Source organism: Saccopteryx leptura, chromosome 5, assembly GCF_036850995.1.
Source record: "Saccopteryx leptura isolate mSacLep1 chromosome 5, mSacLep1_pri_phased_curated, whole genome shotgun sequence".
NCBI lineage: Eukaryota > Metazoa > Chordata > Mammalia > Chiroptera > Emballonuridae > Saccopteryx > Saccopteryx leptura.
In genome coordinates, this window is record NC_089507.1 from 38478312 (window position 1) to 38499258 (window position 20947).

At 41.1% G+C, this 20947-nt stretch overlaps 1 protein-coding gene across 4 annotated transcripts in view; it reads left to right on the forward strand.

The window, feature by feature from the left end:
* The window catches only part of KIT (KIT proto-oncogene, receptor tyrosine kinase), an 82061-nt gene that overhangs the window by 42499 nt on the left and 18615 nt on the right, over positions 1-20947 (forward strand). For all 4 annotated transcript variants that reach the window (XM_066386156.1, XM_066386157.1, XM_066386159.1 and 1 more), the window contains exons 5-7: positions 1684-1855; positions 3776-3965; positions 5992-6107. In XM_066386156.1, the coding sequence (XP_066242253.1) occupies positions 1684-1855; positions 3776-3965; positions 5992-6107 (478 nt within the window). The remainder of the gene's footprint in view (positions 1-1683; positions 1856-3775; positions 3966-5991; positions 6108-20947) is intronic.

Below are 20947 nucleotides of genomic sequence, written 5' to 3' on the forward strand. Positions count from 1 at the left end.
ACTTTGGCAGTCAGCTTTTATGCGTGCTTATTTTAATGTATAGGTTTCCAAAACTCTAATAACATAAGAAAGAAAAATAGATATAATCCCACATTGTGTATAGTAGTAGTGCTGGGCAATGGATATACCACGCGAGTCCCCTGAGCAGTGTTACATCTCCTAGCAGGTACAATACAAAGAGTAAAACAAGTAAAATTGATTTTAATAATATATTTTGTTTCACTCAATATATTGAAAATATTACTTTATCATGTAATTAACATACAATTATTAATGGGATAGTTTACATTATATTTTCATATTAAGTCTTCAATATTTGGAACATACTCTAGGTTTTAGATACCACTCAGTTTGAACTCTTTGTTGTTTGCATTGCACAGGAGTCTCATGTGGCTAGTCCTTACAGATGCGATATCGCCTGCATTGTTTTCCTAGTCCTTTTCTTTCTGTCCCTGTGCATCATCTGTATTATCACATGGTTGCAGTTTTAAGTTACACTCAATTTATGTTTTTTTAAGTAATATAAACCTTTTCCTGTTTTCACCTATTCATAATTTTTGTTATCTGGTATATACATTTAGTTCATCTGAGTTTTCACTATAGTAAACATCTTAGAGCTTTTGTTTTTTTGTTGAGTTATTTCCTTGAGATAAATTTGCTGGGGGGATCAGGGGTATGAACATGCTGCCAAGTTGCTTTCCAGAGGGTTGCTCTGATTTACGGGACTGTCAGAAGAGTCTAATGCTAATAGGTTCACCACCGCCTGGCCAGCAAATCACCCTTGATCTCGTTCCATGTCAGTATCAGCTCTTGTTTACTTTCTTTTTTTAGTTTTTTTTTTCCATTGTAATAGAAATGTGTCATATTTCAGAAAATTTGAAAAAGACGGAAAGTTACGTGCTATTCCTTTTAATCATTTTAGAGAACGGCTATGGTTTTTATTATACTCTTTTCTTTTGATTTTTCCATATAAGAAATCTCTCTATGTCTTGTCTTCAGACAAATAGTACAGTAGGATGGTGATATTACAAGGGTAAATTCACAACCTTTTCTCTGCAGCTCATACGTAAATAATTTGGGGCTTGGTTTTATGTGTGTTATATACCTTGGAATTCCCTTTAAGAGTTGCCAAAATTCTGCTTGGAAAAAACTATAGGGTGAATTTCCAAGTTAGTTGTTAGACATTGAGACTCTCTTTTTATTCATGAAAATAATATACATGTTAATAAAATGGATCGTGATTATTATTAGCAATGTTTCTTTCGATCACTGGACTGTAGAATAGACAGAAATATATAACAGGAAATAATCAATGTAAGTATTCTGACTCATTGTAAAACATCAGTGTTCCGCAATATTTCTTATCTAGTAACTTAAAATTTGGCACTGTTAAAAATATTTAGCACTGCAGAGAATTTGGAATTATGTATGCTCTGCTTATTAAGAAATGAATTTTCATGTTTTCCCCAATCATTAATAATGACTATCTTTCAATATAATTCTGTGATATAAAGAGTTGCAATGACAGTCTTGTCATGATGCTTTATTATTCTTACCTAAGTAGTGTATAATGAATGCTAATATGGAGAAGCTAATTATTGCTATTTTTAATTTATCTAGGAAAGATCCTGAATATAAATTTTATGGTAATCTTTGATTTTTTTTTTCTCCTTCTGAAACCAGCATACTAGAGCGCAGGTAAAGAGTAATAGCTGGCATCAGGGTGACTTCAACTTTGTACGTCAGGAAAGGCTGACTATCAGCTCAGCGAGAGTGAATGATTCTGGAGTGTTCATGTGTTATGCCAATAATACTTTTGGATCAGCAAATGTCACCACAACCTTGGAAGTAGTAGGTAAATATCTCTATGGGAATGTATAAATGACAGCAGTGAAAGTAGAAATGACTCGTTTCCTTTTTATGCAAATGAAACGTTGAACAGATTCTTAGACATTTTTATTAGCATCGATGAATGAATGAATGGATAAATGAATGAATGAAAATGATCATTTGTAGCCTCTTCCAGCTAGAGCACAAAAGCAAATTCTACCTGTTGAATAGAGAACCTTTTATTCTCTGTGTTACTCACCCTCCCCTCCCTACCACCAAACAAATGAAGCATAAGTTGAACTTTTTCAAAAATTCGAGTCCTTGCTAAATGACTTAAGTTTGGAAATGGATTTAGAATTTCTCAATTGATGATTGCAAAGGCTTAGAGCCTAAAGTAGTTTTCTGAATCTTTTGGTGGGGTTCCTCAGCCTTTTGGTTTATTGTTTTACCACTCATGGCTTGAGCTCATTTGTAGTGGTGGTGGGGGGGTGTGTGTGTGAACTGGGCTTCTCCTTCCTACCCCAGCCCGCCCATCCTTAGAGGCTATAGCATGAACTTTCAGGAAGGTGGGTCACAGGGACATGGGTCACTGGTTCTGCAGAGCATCAATTGGAACATGGTGACCTGTGCCCCTAACCCCACCATGTCTGGTATACACATTGGTTTAGCTTCTCTTCCCTACTCTAGAAATCTCACTAAATATGTATTTCCCAAGCATCTACTTAAAGAGAACAGAGTGTAATGAAACATTTGATGTTTTTGATTTATGGAAAATAATAATGATTTTAAAATTACTTCATTTATACATTTTTTTTTGTCTTTTGTGTATTGTTTGATTTTAATCTGTTTTCTTATTTTTTTAATGCAACCCTACTCTTAGTGCTTGATTTAGATGAAGTACTTGTCGGGTGGAGAAATTCTTAATCACAGGCAATAATAAAATGATGCCATATTTGTTTTCATTTCTGTCCTTTCCCCACATATTTCTTCAATAATTTATGTAGCAATGTTAGAGGTCTGGGATTTGTCCCACAATAATCTCATATAATTTTGGTATTTCTGCCCATGTTGTAATAATTGAAAGGATCTTGCCGGACTGAACATGAAAAAGACACTTTAGTTGCAATTACGGAGTCAGCACAGAGAAAGAGTGCTACTCTGTCCCTAAACGTGATTGGGAACCATTTATTAATTTGAATAGAAGGCTATGCTTTTAAAATATTAAACTCAGTAAGTGCTAATTTGCTAAGTTGATTAGGGAGTATGTTGATATATCAGCTTCAGCTCCAGAAAGCAATTAGTAAGGATGTTTTGAGCATATTGTTGTATGTAATCAGATTTTTTAAAATCCATTCATCAATTTCCAAGAATATAACTGTATAACTGGAAAGACTTGTGGCTAAGAAACCTGAATCTGGTTTCATATTGTTTCAGGAGTGGGTTGGGACGGGGCAAGAACAGGAAGAGATAGAAGGGAGAGTGATTTCTCTAGGGGCTCGGAGTAGAGTAGGATTCGGGTACAGCGTGGAATAGCAGAGAGAACAGGGCTTTGGGGTGGCCTGGCCTGGTTTTGAGTTGGGGTTCTGCCTCTTCCCTTCAGATGTACCCCATTTTACCTCTTCCTGCATTTCCTCTCCTGAGAAACAGCCCCTGAGTCCCAAGGCTGTGGGAAGGAGAAAAGGCAGTCAGACCTTAAGTCAGAAAGTTGCTGAAGAGATGGTGATGGATGAATAAACATTTCAAGTGTTTCAAGAATCACTTTATGACAGTGATTTTGCAAGAGCAAAATAAATGTCAAATGGCTAGTTTAAATCCTTTTACTTGTTATCACCAGTTCATACTGAAAGTCAGCCAGTTATCTTCGTAATCCAAAGATGAAGTTGTATTTTTTTGTTGGGTCGGTGTGGATAATGGTTTCTTTCTGTTTTATCCTGTTAACGATTAGATAAAGGATTCATTAATATCATCCCGGTGGCGAATACTACGGTATTTGTAAACGATGGCGAAAACGTCGATCTGGTTGTTGAATACGAGGCGTACCCGAAACCTGAACAGCAGCAGTGGATCTATATGAACAAAACCTTCACTGACAAGTGGGAAAATTATCCCAAGTCTGAGAATGAAAGTAATATCAGGTGAGCAAAGGGACTGACTCTGGGGATTACACGCCCCCTCCTTCTCCCACCGCGCTTACCAGACCCTATTTCTGTGACCGTGATAGGATGAGAGGACCCCCGGCAAAGGAAGTTGGGGGCTGCTTCCTGCAGTCTTCATCCCAATATTTCATATGCTGTGTGCTTAGGGTGCACAGAAAAAAATCTGTGCCTCAGTTTTGCCATTTGTAAAATAGAGGATAGTTCTTTTCTCGAGTTCTGAGGATACTTCAAAGCAGTGACTTTCATGTACTGAGGGCACATTAGATAACTCGCTTCAGAGAAAGAGGAAAGTTGGTGCCTTTAATCATTTTTTTTTTTTAACTCTAAGAAACTAAGAATCATTGAGTAGCTTTGGGCCAGGCAGTGAACCTGAACTCTTTTACATCAGACCTCTCATTTGAGCCTCAAAATATTTTTAACAAATATAGAAGCAGTAGTGTAACACCTTTCATATATTAACTCAGTAAGTTTAGTCCTCACACACCCTACAAGTAGGCACTCTTATTTCCCTCGTTTCTGTAGAAGAGGAAACTGAGTTAAGTGATTGGACCCAGATCAAAGGGTCAGTAAGAGATAAGTCAGGAGCTATTGGCTGTCGTCAGAAGGTGGGTGAGAGGTGAGGGCAGGTGGGTGAGAGGTGAGGGCAGGTGGGTGAGAGGTGAGGCTGCCCTGGACCAAGGCCTACGGTTGGAGGGAAGAGGATGGGTTTGGGAGGCTTCCAGGCCACCTCCTTAACATGGTGATTGAGAGGGTAGGAGAGGGAGGAGCTGAAGGTGCCCCCTAGGACTTTGGCTTCACCAGCCAGGTCAGATGGTGAGAGGCGATCCCATTCAAGGAGAAGAGGGCAGGTAAGGACTTGGGGCTTGTTGAATTTGAGGTTGACCATGGCAGCCAGCGATGTCCAGGTAGGAAGTATCCTAGATCTGCTTCCCCAGGAGCAGAGCCTGAGGCAGGGTTCTCAGGGAAGGGCTTCATTAAGGAAGAGAGAGAGCTGCCAGGGAGTGGGGCAGCAGGGTGGGGAGGGGGAAGGAGAGGATGTGGGCGAGGTGGAGGTGAGACAGTCTGACCCCAGCGTGCTCTGGAGCTGGGCGTTTGTCCCTCCCCATAGTCAGTCACTCATTGGCTGACCTGAAAGATGGTACTTCTAAGTACCCAAGGGCCAGTCCTCGGAGAAGGTTGTAGGTGTGGGTCTTAGCTGCACCCAGGCAGGGGGGGCAGGCAGAAAAACAGCTCTGTAAAGGAGGCATGGGCCACAGAAGCCTCAACTGGAGGCAAGGGTTCGAAAATGAGCAAACAGCAAGTAGTTCAGTGCGAGAGTGGATTGCCCAGGGAGCATGTGCAGCATGAGTAGAATCTGAACACACCACTGTGTATGTCCAGGCGGTTGTGTAGCTCATGCGGGTCCAGTGTGCCCCTTCCACACTTGAGCCCATGTCAGTAACTCCCCCAACAGTCAGACGTATTCAGTCTGCACAGCCATATGTGGCAGCCCTGCACTAAAACGGAAGCTTGAATAGAAAATACTGTAAAGGACCCTCCGAAGAAGTAGTGGAGTAGGAGGGACACCAAGAGACTGCGGTGTTGTAAGAAGGAAGGCGAGGGCAACAGCGCTGACCTTGCCGCGAGGGCCCTGAGTGTCTGCGTGGAGACAGCCTGCCAGGCCGGGGTTTTTCCAGGTCAGTGCTGTTGGAGCAAAGAAGGGCAGGCCCGTGCAGGATGCTGGTGAGAATGTGGCCGTGAGGACGGCTCCGGAGGCCAGAGAGGATGCAGTCTCTGCGACGTAGCCGTTCTGGACGGCCTTTTCTCCTCTATTCTCACACAATAGGCCTGTGTCCCAAATTAAATATTTGTGTGCATTTGTTAATGTGGATCTTGTTAATACTGAATTAGGTGAGCCGTATTTTCCCTGCCTAAACAGACGTGTATTTCCAGATAGAAACTGAGAAAGGCATGTACTCAAGGTAGGCAGTCCACAGGTGACTGATTTACTGTCCTTTCTTTGTAGATACGTAAGTGAACTTCACCTCACCAGATTAAAAGGGACTGAAGGAGGCACATACACTTTTCTAGTGTCCAATTCTGATGTCGATTCTTCTGTGACATTTAATGTTTACGTGAACAGTGAGTAAAACCAATGGCCCTTTATCTTTTTACCTTTTTGTTATTTCAAGTTGTGGTTCGAGTTTGTAACAGCTGCAGACCTGAGCTCATTGTGTACTCTATAAATAATGTTTCATGATAATTTTGACCTTAACAAAGACCCTGTGGTTTAGTGGTTGGGAGAATGTATTCAAAACCCAATTCCTTGTCCTACATTTCACTGACCACGGGACCCTGTAGATGTCGCTCAAATTCTGGGTGCTAACTTCGAAGAAAACAGAGGAGCCGTAGAAATAAAAAATAACAGTTCTTTGAGGAAAAATATATTACTGTTGATTGACGAATTGGGGAAGTAGAGGTTGAATAGGAGCTGGGCTGACATGATTTCTTTGTTGTGGTGCTTTCTATTTGGGGATTGTGGTGTTTCTTATGTTGAGCTTGTTCTCTCGCTGAGATGATGCAGGATTAATCCAGCTCAGTGGGTCCCCACTGAGTACCACGTGGGTCCTATGGGGGAGAGGGAGGAGTAGGTGGGTTAGGGTGGGTGCCTGATGTGAGCCTGGGAACTGGAACTGAATCTTGCCGTGCTGTGGCCTGCACCCTCTGCTTAGAGGTTGAGGCAAAGGTTGGGGTTTTTTCCCAAGTGCAGGGCTTCCTCCTGGCTCCCTCTGGGGCTTATCTACATTTCCAAGTGCCTGCCACACCATCCCAGGGGACCAGCGATGAGAGGCCTCTGAAGACGTGGCATCCTAAGGGACTGGCCCCCAAAACAAGCCTTCCGGGTTTGCGGGGTGATGAGACAACCTGGAACATTCCCTAGAGAACAATGTAGTAACTGCGGAGCACTTAGTGTGTGTTGGGCTGTCGGATGGGAGCCAGTTCCGTGCCCTCAAGGAGCTGTATGAGGTCATTATCTCATTGATTCTGGAACTCAAGGGTGTGGGGGCTGGGTAGCATGGTCCATGTACAAATGAAGACAACAGACACCTGGTAAGTAATCCTTGGGATATTTCTGATGGCTGATCTGGAGTCTTTGGGCTATACCCATACTTCTAAAACTGTGTTTTCTGAACAAAATATGTGTTTAGATAAAGACAATCACATCTGTGTACTTAAACACTTTTCTTAATTACAGGCCTTCTTGGAATCCCTAATATGCTGAAGTGTATTAGGACTTTGCAGGCAGGCCCGAGGGGTGGGGCGTGTATCCCAAACTCATTTTATCACAGAGCTTTCCTTTTCCAAGGAAATCGTGTTAATTAATACCTCAGTTCCTTGGAACAGTTTTGATTATTAGCCCACATTTCAAATCTCTAAATTAATTCAGATGTTAATCAGAGCACCTCAGTGTAGTGCCCACATGGGCACAATTACCTGCTTCTGAAAAATCGTAATATTCAAATAATTGAAGAGCCGATCACAGGAAAATCAGTGCCCTTGCAATCCTAATATGCATACTATCTATCCACAGAAAAGTTTATTTTGGGTGCTTTAGTGAAATGCTTCTCAACTAGCCATGATAAAGGGCCTCTTTTTTTTTTTTTAAATTCCCAATTCATTCTGGATCAATACTTCTTATAAAATAGAATAAGGATCAGTTACTAGACTAGAAAAGTGAAGTAAAAAAGAATAGAGATATATAAAACACAACATTTTTTTATTAATAGATTCAACAGATAAAAAAATGACTGTCAAATCGCTCCTTGGAAATGCTTAGTGTCAGTCAGTACTGCTGTAGACTAGTAATAGATCAGTACACTTACCTACTGTAGACTGGGAACAGCAGATCTTAGACGTGGCCTACTCCACAGGCCTCGCTTTGAGAAGCTCAGTACTTGGGAATTTTATAAAATTAAGTGCCATTTAGATCTCTCCCTGGCTTCAAGGCCCAGGAAGCCTGTGCTTCTTTTCCCCTTTCATATTTCTAATATTTGCCCAGTGGGCGGTCTGCCAGTTGGCTGCGAGTCATGGACCTTAGAAAGCCGCCTACAGAGTCGCCCTGACTTTTCTCTGGTTGATGACATTGTACCATTTACTTACCTGGCTAATTTGCCATCCAGCAGGATCAGTATTCATCATTTCTGCTGGTGAACTCGCCTGTTGAAACTCGATAAGAAATGGCAACAACCTTTCCAAATGATTCTTTCTTGGAATTCCGGTTCTTGCAGGCGGCCTTCTGTGTCTTCTGGGGCCTGGACTGCAGACACGCCCCCAGCTTTTACTGAGCTTCCGATTCATGGCACTCGGTGAACAATTGAGGGTAATGGTTCTCTACCCTCGTAGGTTAAGCTCTTCAGGAAGTCTTTAGGTTGATGTCAGTTTATTACAAACGCTAAACTGACTAAAGGCATTTAGTTCACTTCCCTGCCAAACACATCAGATTTCTTGATCTCCAAATGCTATGATAGAGGTAGCATTTTTATGTGAAACTTAAAACATTTGCCCCTTGTGAAATATATTCCAGTTGTACTTCACAGTTATAGTTAGCTAAAAATCACCTAGTTATATATACTATTATGGGGCATGAGTTTATTTCTTTTTTAGCAAGAGAGAGAAAGAGGGGTGGAGAGGGATAGACAGGGACAGACAGACAGGAACGGGGAGAGATGAGAAGCATCAATTGTTCGTTGTGGCACCTAAGTTGTTCATTGATTGCTTTCTCATATGTGCCTTGACCAGGGGGCTCCAGCTGAGCCAGTGACCTCTTGCTGAAGCCAGTGACCTTGGGCTCAAGCCAGCGACCTTGGGCTTCAAGCTAACGACCTTTGGGTTCAAACCAGCAACCATATGGTCATGTCTATGATCTCACGCTCAAGCTGGTGAGCCCTCACTCAGACTGAATGAGCCCGAGCTCAAGCCAGCAACCTTAGGTTTTGAACCTGGGTCCACAGCATCCCAGCCTGATGCACTATCCACTACGCCACTGCCTGGTCAGGCAAGCTTTTTATTTTTTATTTTGTTTTTTATTTATTTTTTTTTTTTGAAGCTGGAAATGGGGAGAGACAGTCAGATAGACTCCCGCATGCGCCCGACCAGGATCCACCTGGCACGCCCACCAGGGGCTACGCTCTGCCCACCAGGGGGCGATGCTCTGCTCCTCTGGGGCGTTGCCCTGCCGCGACCAGAGCCACTCCAGTGCCTGGGGCAGAGGCCAAGGAGCCATTCCCAGCGCCTGGGCCATCTTTGCTCCAATGGAGCCTTGGCTGCGGGAGGGGAAGAGAGAGACAGAGAGGAAGGGGGGGGGGAAGGTGGAGAAGCAAATGGGTGCTTCTCCTATGTGCCCCGGCCCAGAATCGAACCCCGGTCCCCCGCACGCCAGGCCGACGCTCTTCCGCCGAGCCAACCGGCCAGGGCCTATTTTTTATTTTTAATGTTAAAATTTAAACACAAAAGCTAAAATTGGAGCCATGGTGTCCATTTCGACACATTTTAGCGTCTGTGGATCTACTCTATGGTTTATTCTGTACGGAAGCTTAGCCCAAGGATGAAAGAAATTATACTCTATAAAAATTAGAATTAATAAAAATCAGAATAATAAATGTGTAGTATTAGTGCAGAAATTCCATCTACTTTTATCAGTGATATTGATGCATAATTGCTTAATGAATTCAGCTTTGAGAAACGCTACTGAAAATCTTTGATTTTGAATGGTTAAATGCTTGATGGTTGAAAAATCCGTTTGTTTTGAAACTCACATGTACATTTGAGTATATTGAGAGAGACTGAGTTTTTTGGTTAACACTTTTGTGAAACTTAAAAAAAAAATCATGTTTCAGTTTGAGTTAAGGGACAAATATGTAACATGTAAGGCTTGAAATGTTAATATTCTCACTCCCCTCTCTGACCAAGCTGTAATTTACATGGGGCTGAGCTGGCCCCGTGACATTCAAGGTGGTTTATAATGGTAAAGAATTATAACAAATTTGTCATTTATTTTAGTAGAACTTCCAGTGGAAACTTACAGGAGTTCTCATTAAAAAACAAATCTATGATTCTTTGCGTTGAACTCGCATTACTATAATTAATTACTCTTGCATTGCTATTGAAGATATATACAGCAATCAACTTCTTAGTTCTAAAAAAGGTTGATATCCTTTGGTGAAAATGGCCATTTGTTTTTCTTACAGATTAAAACTGGGAGAAAAATAGAGTTCTAAAACCTTTAGAAACTATCCCCAACTCACACCACCAAGATTCTATAGATAGCTTGTGATACTTATTTAGAAATCTATGGTTTCTTTGGTTAAATTAAATGTTATACAATAAGGTTTATTACCAGATCCAGGTACAAATAAAAAGCCAAATGTGTATTTTAACCCTAATTTATCCATTTGGTTTTTTCCCCCTCTCCACCCAAAATTTCTTGGATAAATTTTGTACTATAATTCAAATATCCCATGAAGTAATTTATGCAATTGTGGAAAGAAATTATAATTGATATGATAAAACAATTGTTTTTAAACCTCTGGAATAATTTAAGAAAATCTAGTAGCCTTTTTTTTTCAGCCCCATTGATGTATAATTGACAAAAATTTAAAGTATATAGCCTAATGATTTGATCTGTGTATACTGCGTTGTGGAAAGATCCCCCCATCAAGCTGAGGAACGCAGCCATCCCCTCACATGTTGACCCACTTAGTCTCATTTTGCTGTGTTGTGTTTTGGTGAATACATTTAAGTTCTGCTGTTTTAGCAAACCTCAATTATGCACCACAGTGTTACCATCTATAGGCACCAATTATGCATTAGATGCTCAGGCCTCAGGCATCTCTCTGGGAAGTGAGCTTTTGTATCCCTTTTGCCAACCTCTCCCTATTGCCCCCACCCCCATTCCATGGCAACTACTTTTCTATTCTGTTTCTATGAGTTCAACATTTTTTTCTTTTTTAAGATTCCACATATAAGAGCTACCATGCAGTATGTATCTTTCTCCATCTGGCTTATTTCAATTAGCATAACATCCTCCAGTTTCATTCATGTTGTCACAAAAGACAGGATTTTCTCCTCTTAAGGCTGAATAATATTCCATTGTGTATATATACATTTTATTGATCCATTTCTTCATTGATGGACACCGGTTGTTTTCATACCCTGGCTATTGTGAATAATGCTGCCTTGAACACAGGAATGGAGATATTTCTTTAGTTAATGGTTTTGTTTCTTTGGGATATAGACCCACACGAGGCATTGTGGGATCATATGGCAGTGCTATTTTTAATTTCTTAAGGAGTGTCCATACTGTTTTCCATAGTGGCTGTACCAATTTACATTCCTATCATTAGTGTACAAGTGTTCCCTTTTCTCCACATCCTTGCCAGCATTTGTTATTTACCTCTTGTCTTTTAGATAGTAGACATTTTAACAGGTATGGGGTGAGCGCTCAGTGAGGTTTTGATCTGGTAGCATTTCTGGAAATGTATTACGAATTTAACATTTTTGGCAAATGATATTGAGGCTATATTTAGAGTATAAATAGATCTCTCTCCAGTCGTAAAGTTCTGTCCTTTAATGAGGAACCCTCCAGTAGAATGAGATGGCTGTCTTAACGCAGGCGATGGGACAGGCAGGACAAGTAAGGTATAGAGAACTTAAGGGCACTCCTCCCATTGTTGGGCTCACATAGGACACAGGAAATGTTAAACTAGACTGAATATCCAAATGACTGCTGAACTGCATCAAATTAACTCTCAAAAGTCACTGATTTCACTCTTGTTTATGGCAGAGTGTTAACAGGGGGTTGAAACAGTTTAAGGAAATGCTAAATAACATATTATTTCTAAATCACTGCATTATATAATTAACATCCTGGCTGGTGTGAGCGATTATTTATAGATCATTCAGTATACCCAAATCAAAGTAATAAATCACCCAGAATGAGGCCTCTTGATGAGAAAGGTTCCCTTTGACCGCATTTGCAAAACCTAGGCTGCCTTGTTTGTATTTTTGGTCAGAGTTAATTTCAGCTATGGGTGGCTAAACTCCCCTCCTTGTAGGGAGCAGCCACTGTAAGTGTAACACCCTGCAAACAAAGCACACGTCCAGCCCGCCATCTGGCAAAGGTGAGGGCAGACCTGTCAAACTGGCCATGTAGATGGATGGCTTTGGACTGCCTGCCAGCCAGCCATCTGGGTCACGCACCTGGCTGGAGGTCTCGGGGACCTTTTGTTACTGATCCTTCCAGGTCAGGAACCCAAACCAAGGTCCTTCTGCCCAGAGCTATTCACACCAATAGAACAGGACTGAGTTCAGTAAAGCAGAGCAGAAACTTATTTTTTGATCAAGGAATGAAAAAAGGGTAAGCTCATGCTCTATTGGAACCTTCTCTTTGACTGGAAAGGAATCTTCTGTGGATCCCTTTATGTGCTGTGGCATGGAGTGATTAAATTCTTTTAGGCATGTGTAATTATTCTTCCGTAGCACTCATCCCTTTTGCACACGGTTCTGTTTGCACACTCTGCCCTGTCGCCATCTTGGTCTGTGCACTCAGCACCTTGGTCTTGGTGCTCAGTGCCTTGGTTTTTGCATTTGGCTCTTTACATTTTGTGGTCAGAAGTCTTTTTCAGTTTTTGTAAGCATGGGTAGCTTGTGACATAGTTTAGGTATTGAGAAGTGTTAGGGTCTTTTGGATGATAGACTGGTGACACTTTTCCCAGCATAAAATAATGGTGGGCGTGCCTTTAAGGACTGCTTGCTTATGGGGCTATGGGACTGTGCCTTTCCAGATTCTCATTAAATGGGAGCGAAGTTACTAGAAGTTTGCCTTTTTGACAGGTGGAAATGTTTCCTACCTCTTAACCTCTTAGCCCTTTATTTTTTTTATTTATTTATTTATTTATTTATTTATTTATTTATATTTTTAATTGAATTTATCAGGGTGACACTAGTTAACAATTATACATGTTTTGGGTACCCAATATTACAGCATATCTCTGTACACTGTATTGTGTGTTCACTCCTCCAAGCAATGTAAAAGAACTATACTCAGAAATTGTAAGACACTGAAGAAAGAAATTGAAGATCAAACAAGTAGAAGTGTATACAGTGTTCATGGATAGGAAGAATTAACATCATTAAAATGTCCATATTACCCAAAGCAATCTTTCAGTGTAATTCCTATCAAGATACCAATGATGTATTTCACAGAACTAGAATAAATATTCCAAAAATATATATGGAACCGCAGGAGACCCCGAATAGCCACAGCAATCTTGGGAAAGAAGAACAAAGAGTAATCATGCTGCCTGTTATCTAACTATACTACAAGGCCATAGTAACAAAAACAGCATGGTATTGACATAAAAACAGACATATAAATCAATGGAACAGAATAGAGAACCCAGAAATCAACCTTCGCTTATATAGTCAATTAATATTTGACGAACAAGGCAAGAGCATAGCATGGGGTAAGGACATTCTGTTTAAATGGTGTTGGGAATGTTGGACAGATATGTGCAAAAAAGAAAAAAATGAAACTAGACCACCTTCTTATATCATACACAAGAATAAACTCAAAATGGACTAAAGACTTAAATATTAGACATGAAACTATCAAAAGCCTAGAAGGAAAATCTTAGACATTTCTTGTAGCAATATTTTTTGAAGGTTTTTTTTTTCCTCTTTTTTGTGTGTGACAGAGAGAGAGAGAGAGAGAGACAGATAGGGACAGACAGGAAGGGAGAGAGATGAGAAGCATCAATTCTTCATTGAGGCACCTTAGCTGTTCATTGATTGCTCTCTCATATGTGCCTTGACTGGGGGGCTACAGCAGAGCAAGTGACCCCTTGTTCAAGCCAGTGTCCTTGGGCTTCAAGCCAGCGACCTTTGGGCTCAAGCCAGTGACCATGGGGTCATGTCTATGATCCCACGTTCAAGCCAGAGACCCCAAGCTGGTGAGCTCGTGCTTAAGCAGGATGAGCCCGGATTGTAGCAATATATTTGATACATCTCCTCAGGCAAATAAAAGGAGAGAAAAGATAAACAAATGGAACATCAAATTAAAAAGTTTATCTCTTTTCATTTTTTAAAGGTTATAGGACCTTCCAAACATTGAGATGTCCAAACCATACTTGTATTAGAAGCTAAAAGTTTTAAGACTTACTGCTAATAAATTTATCTACTGAGTTTTGCTTGAGAGGCTTTGATGCTTTGGTGTCCCCCACCCCCACTAGGTGGATTCTATCAGATCAACTCCTATATTATTGGAATTCTTTTTTTTTTTTTTTTTTTTTTTACAGTGACAGAGAGAGGGATAGATGGGGACAGACAGACAGGAATGGAGAGAGATGAGAAGCATCAATCATTAGTTTTTTGTTGTGACATATTGATTGCTTTCTCATATGTGCTTTGACCATGGGGCTGCAGCAGACCAAGTAACGCCCTTGCTCGAGCCAGCGACCTTGGGCCCAAGCTGATTAGCTTTGCTCAAACTAGGTGAGCCCGCACTCAAGCTGGCGACCTCGGGTTCTCGAACCTGGGTCCTCCGCATCCCAGTTGTATGCTCTATCCACTGCGCCACTTCCCCGTCAGGCTGGAATTCTTAAATGTTAAATAAAGCGAATGCTAAGTAGAACTCCTCTTTGATTTATTTACTTGACTATGAGCATTTGCTGTAAGGCTACCATAGTAAATGGAATGTAGCTTGGTTTGTGACATTTGTGTACTTGTGTTTTTAAATTAAGGCAATTTTATGATGTATTATAAAATCGTTACGTGAAGGATAGAGAACTAGAAAATAAGAAAAAATAATCAAGTCAGTTTAAAAATATCCCTATTTACTATATATTTTTCTAGACCATTGGAAAATTTTTTTTTTTTTTACAAATTGAGGTTTTATTTCATTGTAACCCTGTGTTTTGGTGCTGATCAAGAAATGTTTTGAGCTTCTTTCTCTGTGATGATATACTCATCATCATATCGGTATCTCATTGCATGGGTAGTTCATAATTTCTTTAACCCATGTCTGATGCAATTTTGAGACATTGTGCAATGTGAGGTGGGACCCTGAAATGATGTGACTGAGTTTGAAAAAGAAACCCATCTGATGATTAAAGTTTATAATGATCTTGTTGAATCTCAAATGAGCGACCTTGCCTAAGTGGCTGGAGGTCGATAAGGTTATCACGTCATGACCTCTCCTGCTGTGTCTTCATCCTGTGTCGTGGTGGAAGGTGCACTGTGCTGGCTCTCTGGACAGCTCTAAATTAAAGACTCCTTTTCAGATCTTTGTAGGGTGGCAGTTCATCTGGGTAAAAATAGCTCTTTGTCTTTCTACATTAATATTTCTGCGTGTTCATTGGCGATAACTGACAGTGTCTGAACTCTGTTTTTATTTTCTCTTCCTGAACTTGAAATGAGTTTTTTTCCTTAAATTGCTTGGGAATTACGAGTGTTGTTTTTGATATGACACTTTAATATCTTCTTCTTTTGAAGAGGATCTCTGTGGATGCAAGGATTACTGCCGACATTTAAGTTGGGAGGGAAGGGGATATCATGGCAAAAAGCAGAATTTTATTCTCCTCTGTTCTTAAAAAACTTAGGAAATGTGGCTCTGAACTAAAGAGTCTCATCCCCCCTCTGTCTTGGACCCCTCAAGTGTTAGGGTTATTATTTTTCTTTTTATGGGTCCTAGGAAAGGTGATCTGGTAGGGTGTGTTGCTAATTTGGGGGTGGGGTCTATGTAAATTCTGCTTTTTGCCATGATATCCCCTTCTCTCCCAACTTAAATGTCGACAGTAATTCTTGCATCCACAGAGATCCTCTTCATAAGAAGAAGATATTAAAGTGTCATATCAAAAACAACACTCATAATTCCCAAGCAATTTAAGGCAAAAACACTCATTTCAAGTTCAGGAAGAGAAAATAAAAACAGAGTTCAGACACTGTTAGAAAACAAGGTACCCTGTATGAATTATTAGATCCTTTGTTGTTATGATCTGGCCTTTTTTCTATATACATATATAGTGGAAAAGCAGGAGAAACGGGTGTAGGTATGTAAACATGTAAATTTATGCTAGAATTGACCTTGAACTTGAAAACGTACTTTTCTGAAAAACATAAGTAGTCCCTTTTGGAACTTCTCTATAGAATTTTTTTTTTCCTATTTGAGCCACATGTGTTTTTATATCAAATTAGCCTCCTTCATTTACAAATGTATACAGGGTCACCTATTATTTAGTGGAAAGTTAAGTAAATCTAAGAATAGGTACATAATTTTTCCGTGGCGACTGTGTCAATAACCCTTCTCCTCTACTTCTGAAGTGTGTGACGAGATGAAGACGCTGTTTTTAGAGTTGCACTGTGCTGTGTGTACACGTGCCCTCTCCCCGGGTCCGCGAGGCACGGCCACGGGGCTCCTGCACCGCCATTCTGGCTGAGGAAGGCCCTCTCCAGGCAGTTTCATTCCTTTTCTTGTTTGCTGTAACTTGACCTTGAAATTGGGAGGCCTTTCTAATGGCTGTTTAGAACCAGAATTATCAAATTTAGGCCAGATTCAGCTTGTAGCCTGTTTCTGAATGTCCCATAAGCTAAGGATTTTTTTTTTTGAATGGTTCTAAAATAACCAGAAGAATTCTATTAGACATGAAAATGAAATTAAAATTTCAGTGTCCCTAAGTAACATTTTATTGGAACATAGACGTACATATATGTTCACGTGTGATGTACACATATGTTCACGTGTGTACAGCTCCATTTGTGGTACAATGGCAGAATTATTTGGAAGAGAGACCCTATGGCCCACAGAGCCTAAAATATTTACTGTCTCACCCTTTACATTAAAAGTTTGTTTAACACTACTCTAAAACATCGCTTCCTTAGGAGTGAATAATTTTTTAAAAATGATTGACACTGTTAAAGATAGCTAGATACACAGACTATAGTTGAAGTTTTGTTTTGTTTGTTCAACTTCTGTTAAAGTGTCCATATGCCCATTTCTAGCTATCTTTAAGAATGTATAAAACAAATATATTTTCAAACTATCTGTTATAATACTCATTTTATAGGTGAAAGTTAAACTGAGTTGTTTCTATGCTCTTGTTTTAGCTGATTGTAGTTTCTCTGTTATAATGTAGGGATGTAGGTTTGACTCGGACCCAAACCAGGAGAGTGACAAATTGCTACAAAGCATGGCTGTAGAAAGAATACCAGCAGACCTACACAGAAAGACACATTCATCCCAGAAACAACCAAAGTGTCCATTGATGGATGAATGGATAACGAGATTGTGGTGTATACATACAATGGAATATTATTCAGCCATAAAAGAGAATGAAATTTGCCATTTGCGGCAATGTGGATGGACATTATTCTAAGTGAAATAAGTCAGAGAAAGACAAATATCATATGATCTCACCTACATGTGGAATTTAAAAAAAAAAAAGAGCTCAGGTGCAGAGAACAGACTGGTGATTGCCAGAGGGAGGAGGGGTAATGAGGGTGGGCATGGATGAAGGGGATGTTAGAAGGTACAAACTTCCGCCCTGGCCGGTTGGCTCAGCGGTAGAGCGTCAGCCTGGCGTGTGGGGGACCCGGGTTCGATTCCCGGCCAGGGCACATAGGAGAAGCGCCCATTTGCTTCTCCACCCCCCCCCCCTCCTTCCTCTCTGTCTCTCTTCCCCTCCCGCAGCCAAGGCTCCATTGGAGCAAAGATGGCCCGGGTGCTGGGAATGGCTCCTTGGCCTCTGCCCCAGGCACTAGAGTGGCTCTGGTCGCGGCAGAGCGACGCCCCGGAGGGGCAGAGCATCGCCCCCTGGTGGGCAGAGCGTCGCCCCTGGTGGGCATGCCGGGTGGATCCCGGTCAGGAGCATGCGGGAGTCTGTCTGACTGTCTCTCCCCGTTTCCAGCTTCAGAAAAAAGAAAAAAAAAAAAAAAAAAAGAAGGTACAAACTTCCAGTTATAATAAAATATGTAAGTTGTGGGATGTCACGTACAGCTTGGTGACTCTAGTTCATACTGTATTGCATATCCGAAAGTTGCTAACAAAGCAGATCTTTAAAGTCCTCATCACATGAAAAAAAAATTTTCCTGTAACTGTATGTTAACTAGATTTAGTGTGGTGGTCATTTGGCATCATATACAGATACCAGATTGTTATGTTGTACACCTGAAACTAATATAATGTTATAAGTCAGTTATGCCTGGACAAAAGAAATTCATAACATTTTTATGATTCCTTTTTGTTTAATCTTTTATTATTTGGAGAGTTAGTGTGTGGCATAAGTTCAGCGAATGGTTAGAATTTTTAGTGGTGTGAGCAATAAATTCTCAGTAGAAATTATAAGCACTCTGAAATCTGCCTACAAGGTACTCAGTGTTTTTGGAGACACCAGAATGACTCAGGTCCGCCGTGCTTTGAAAGGAGAAGGGGGGCTATTTTTAGCTCCACAGGAAACACATAACTTATACACCTCTTAGGCTTATCTAAACCTCCAACGTGGGAGGAATTAGGGAAAGTTCCTTTGGTATCCTGCTGATTTGTAGAATATATAAGAAACCATAGCTCAGATTTAACCTGGAGAATTGCAGAGGGTTATGTATCTTTAAAAGTGAAATGTAGTATATTTAATACCTTACACAGTGCTTTGAGACACTTTCAAAATGCAGATGAGGCCAGATTTTCATTTTTAGGAATCAGATTTATACCTAGCTTATGCTTTATGCATTAAACATTTTCACAGTGCAACTTGTCATGTACAGCCCAGACTGTAATCATGGAACTTAGCCTTTTCAGAATGAGTTCTCTCCTCACCAATGTATTGGAGACAGGGCTAGGATTAGGATGAGGCAAGACGGATACTTAAGAGTACAAAATTTAAGGAGAGGTGCTTTCTCGGGGTGTCAGCCCTGTACTTGCAGGATCCCAAGAGGGTGAGCACCTTCTTCAACTCCACATCCTAAGTGCTTTTCTTGCCCCACCCTAGTCCCAGCCAGATCAAGGGTTCCTTGTAGGTACTTTCAAAAAGCACATTGCTAGGTCAGAGCCTCAATGTACTGAATCTATGTGGGTAGGGCCCAGGAATCTGCATTTTAACTTCTTAAGGCTTTTAATGCCCACTGAAGTTTGAGGACCTTTGAGCTTGGTTGATCGGAGGCCCAAGAGGACAAAAGCTGCTCTGTTAGCTTCAGGTTAGGACTGGGGATAACAGCTGAAGAATCTGCCTCATGAGCCAGTACACGGGAGCAAGTAGGCCAGCCCTGGCGGTTTGTAACTACCACCAGGTGTCACGCTGGAAGGCTTGGACCAGGGAGCACTCGTAACCAAACCTAAATGTGATTGATTATGTAATTTTGAGCTGTTCCAAATTTTTTAATTAAAAAATGTTTTATAGGTTCATTATTAGCTACATGTTTATTGTAAACAAAATTTTTTACAATGTTTTTTTAAAACAAAAGAATAAAATAGAAACTGTTCAGAACCCTATTCCCCGGAGATACCAGTTGTTAACATTAAGGTATCCTTTCAGCGCTTTTTCCCCCGTTGAGTCAATTCCACTAAAAGTCATCATGTGGCCTGATGAAGGATGAGCGACAGGAGGAATGTTGGCCAGAGGAAATCTCTGTTTGGAACTTATTCCCATTTGAGCCGTCTAGTTACCTTTGCTGTCTGTGTGGTGTGGATCCTCCCCTCTCAACATTAATCTCAGCAGTAAAAAAAACTTCTCACGTCCAAGTATATGTGTGGGTTTCTTACCTTTGCAGAAATAGTGGAAATAGTGCCCCTACGCAAGAAAGTTGCCATTAGGCTGTTCTTGCGACTCTAATAAAATTCCTTTGGAATCTGACAGACTTGTTCCTTTGGGGGGAAACTGACTCATTCAACAGCGCTTACTGTGTGTCCACCATGGGTCGGACTCTGCTGGAGGTCTGAGGTACAGGAACCAGTACGATGTGGTTCCTGCCCGGAGAGCATGCAGTCTGGGGGAGGAAGCAGGCCCAGGACATTGTATGAGTGTCAGGTGCTCTGAGGGCCAGTACGATGTGGTTCCTGCCCTGAGAGCATGCAGTCTGGGGGAGGAGGCAGGCCCAGGATATTGTCTGAGTGTCAGGTGCTCTGAGGGGCTGCAGGAATGGGGTGGAGGGCTCGACCTCCTTGTCTTTGGGGAGTTGGGAATGGCTTAGAAAAGGATGTAGCACTAGAATTGAGTCCAGAGAGACCGACCGTATGGCGCCTGCGGTCCCTAGCAAATAACACTCTCCTAAAGTTCCACTTTGTGTGTTGTGTCCTACTTTCCAGTCCGATCACACAGTTGCCCACGATAATTAAATGAAGCTTGCCAGATGGATGCTTTCGCAAGACCATGGCTCGTTTTCTTGCTCTATTTGTGAAAGCTGGCATTGGGTCCAAACTCTCAAGGATGCCCCTACCTTGAGATGGCTTTGGAGTGTCACTCTCTTGTGGGTATTGGCCAAATGGCCAGCCCATCAGCAGGGCCAGGTTGAGTGACAGGTGGGTGTGCCATGCATGTGGACACTCTGAGCCCTGCCAAGCTCTTTTGCCTGCAAGGAGTTGAGGTGCTGAGAGGTTGTTCTACAAGGATGTCATTTATCAGCGTTACCTTCCTTTTGAGGAAATAAACTTCCTAAGCTTCTGATCTGTCAGTCTTTCCTTCTCACCACGTATAGTGTTCCTATTGTTGTAGTGTAATTGATGTCAGCTTCCCAGTTGATCAGATTAAAGCACATACACAGTTTGGACATTATCTTAAAACAATTAATTTTTAGATCATGAAAGAGAATATTTATTTAGAGTGGCAAATAGAGTGGACTTAATTGGGAGCAAACTTAATTTAACCAAGGAGGGAGGGCACTCTGAACAGAAAAGAGTAATTGAATTACTAATAAGTATTTCATTTCTGCAAATTGCT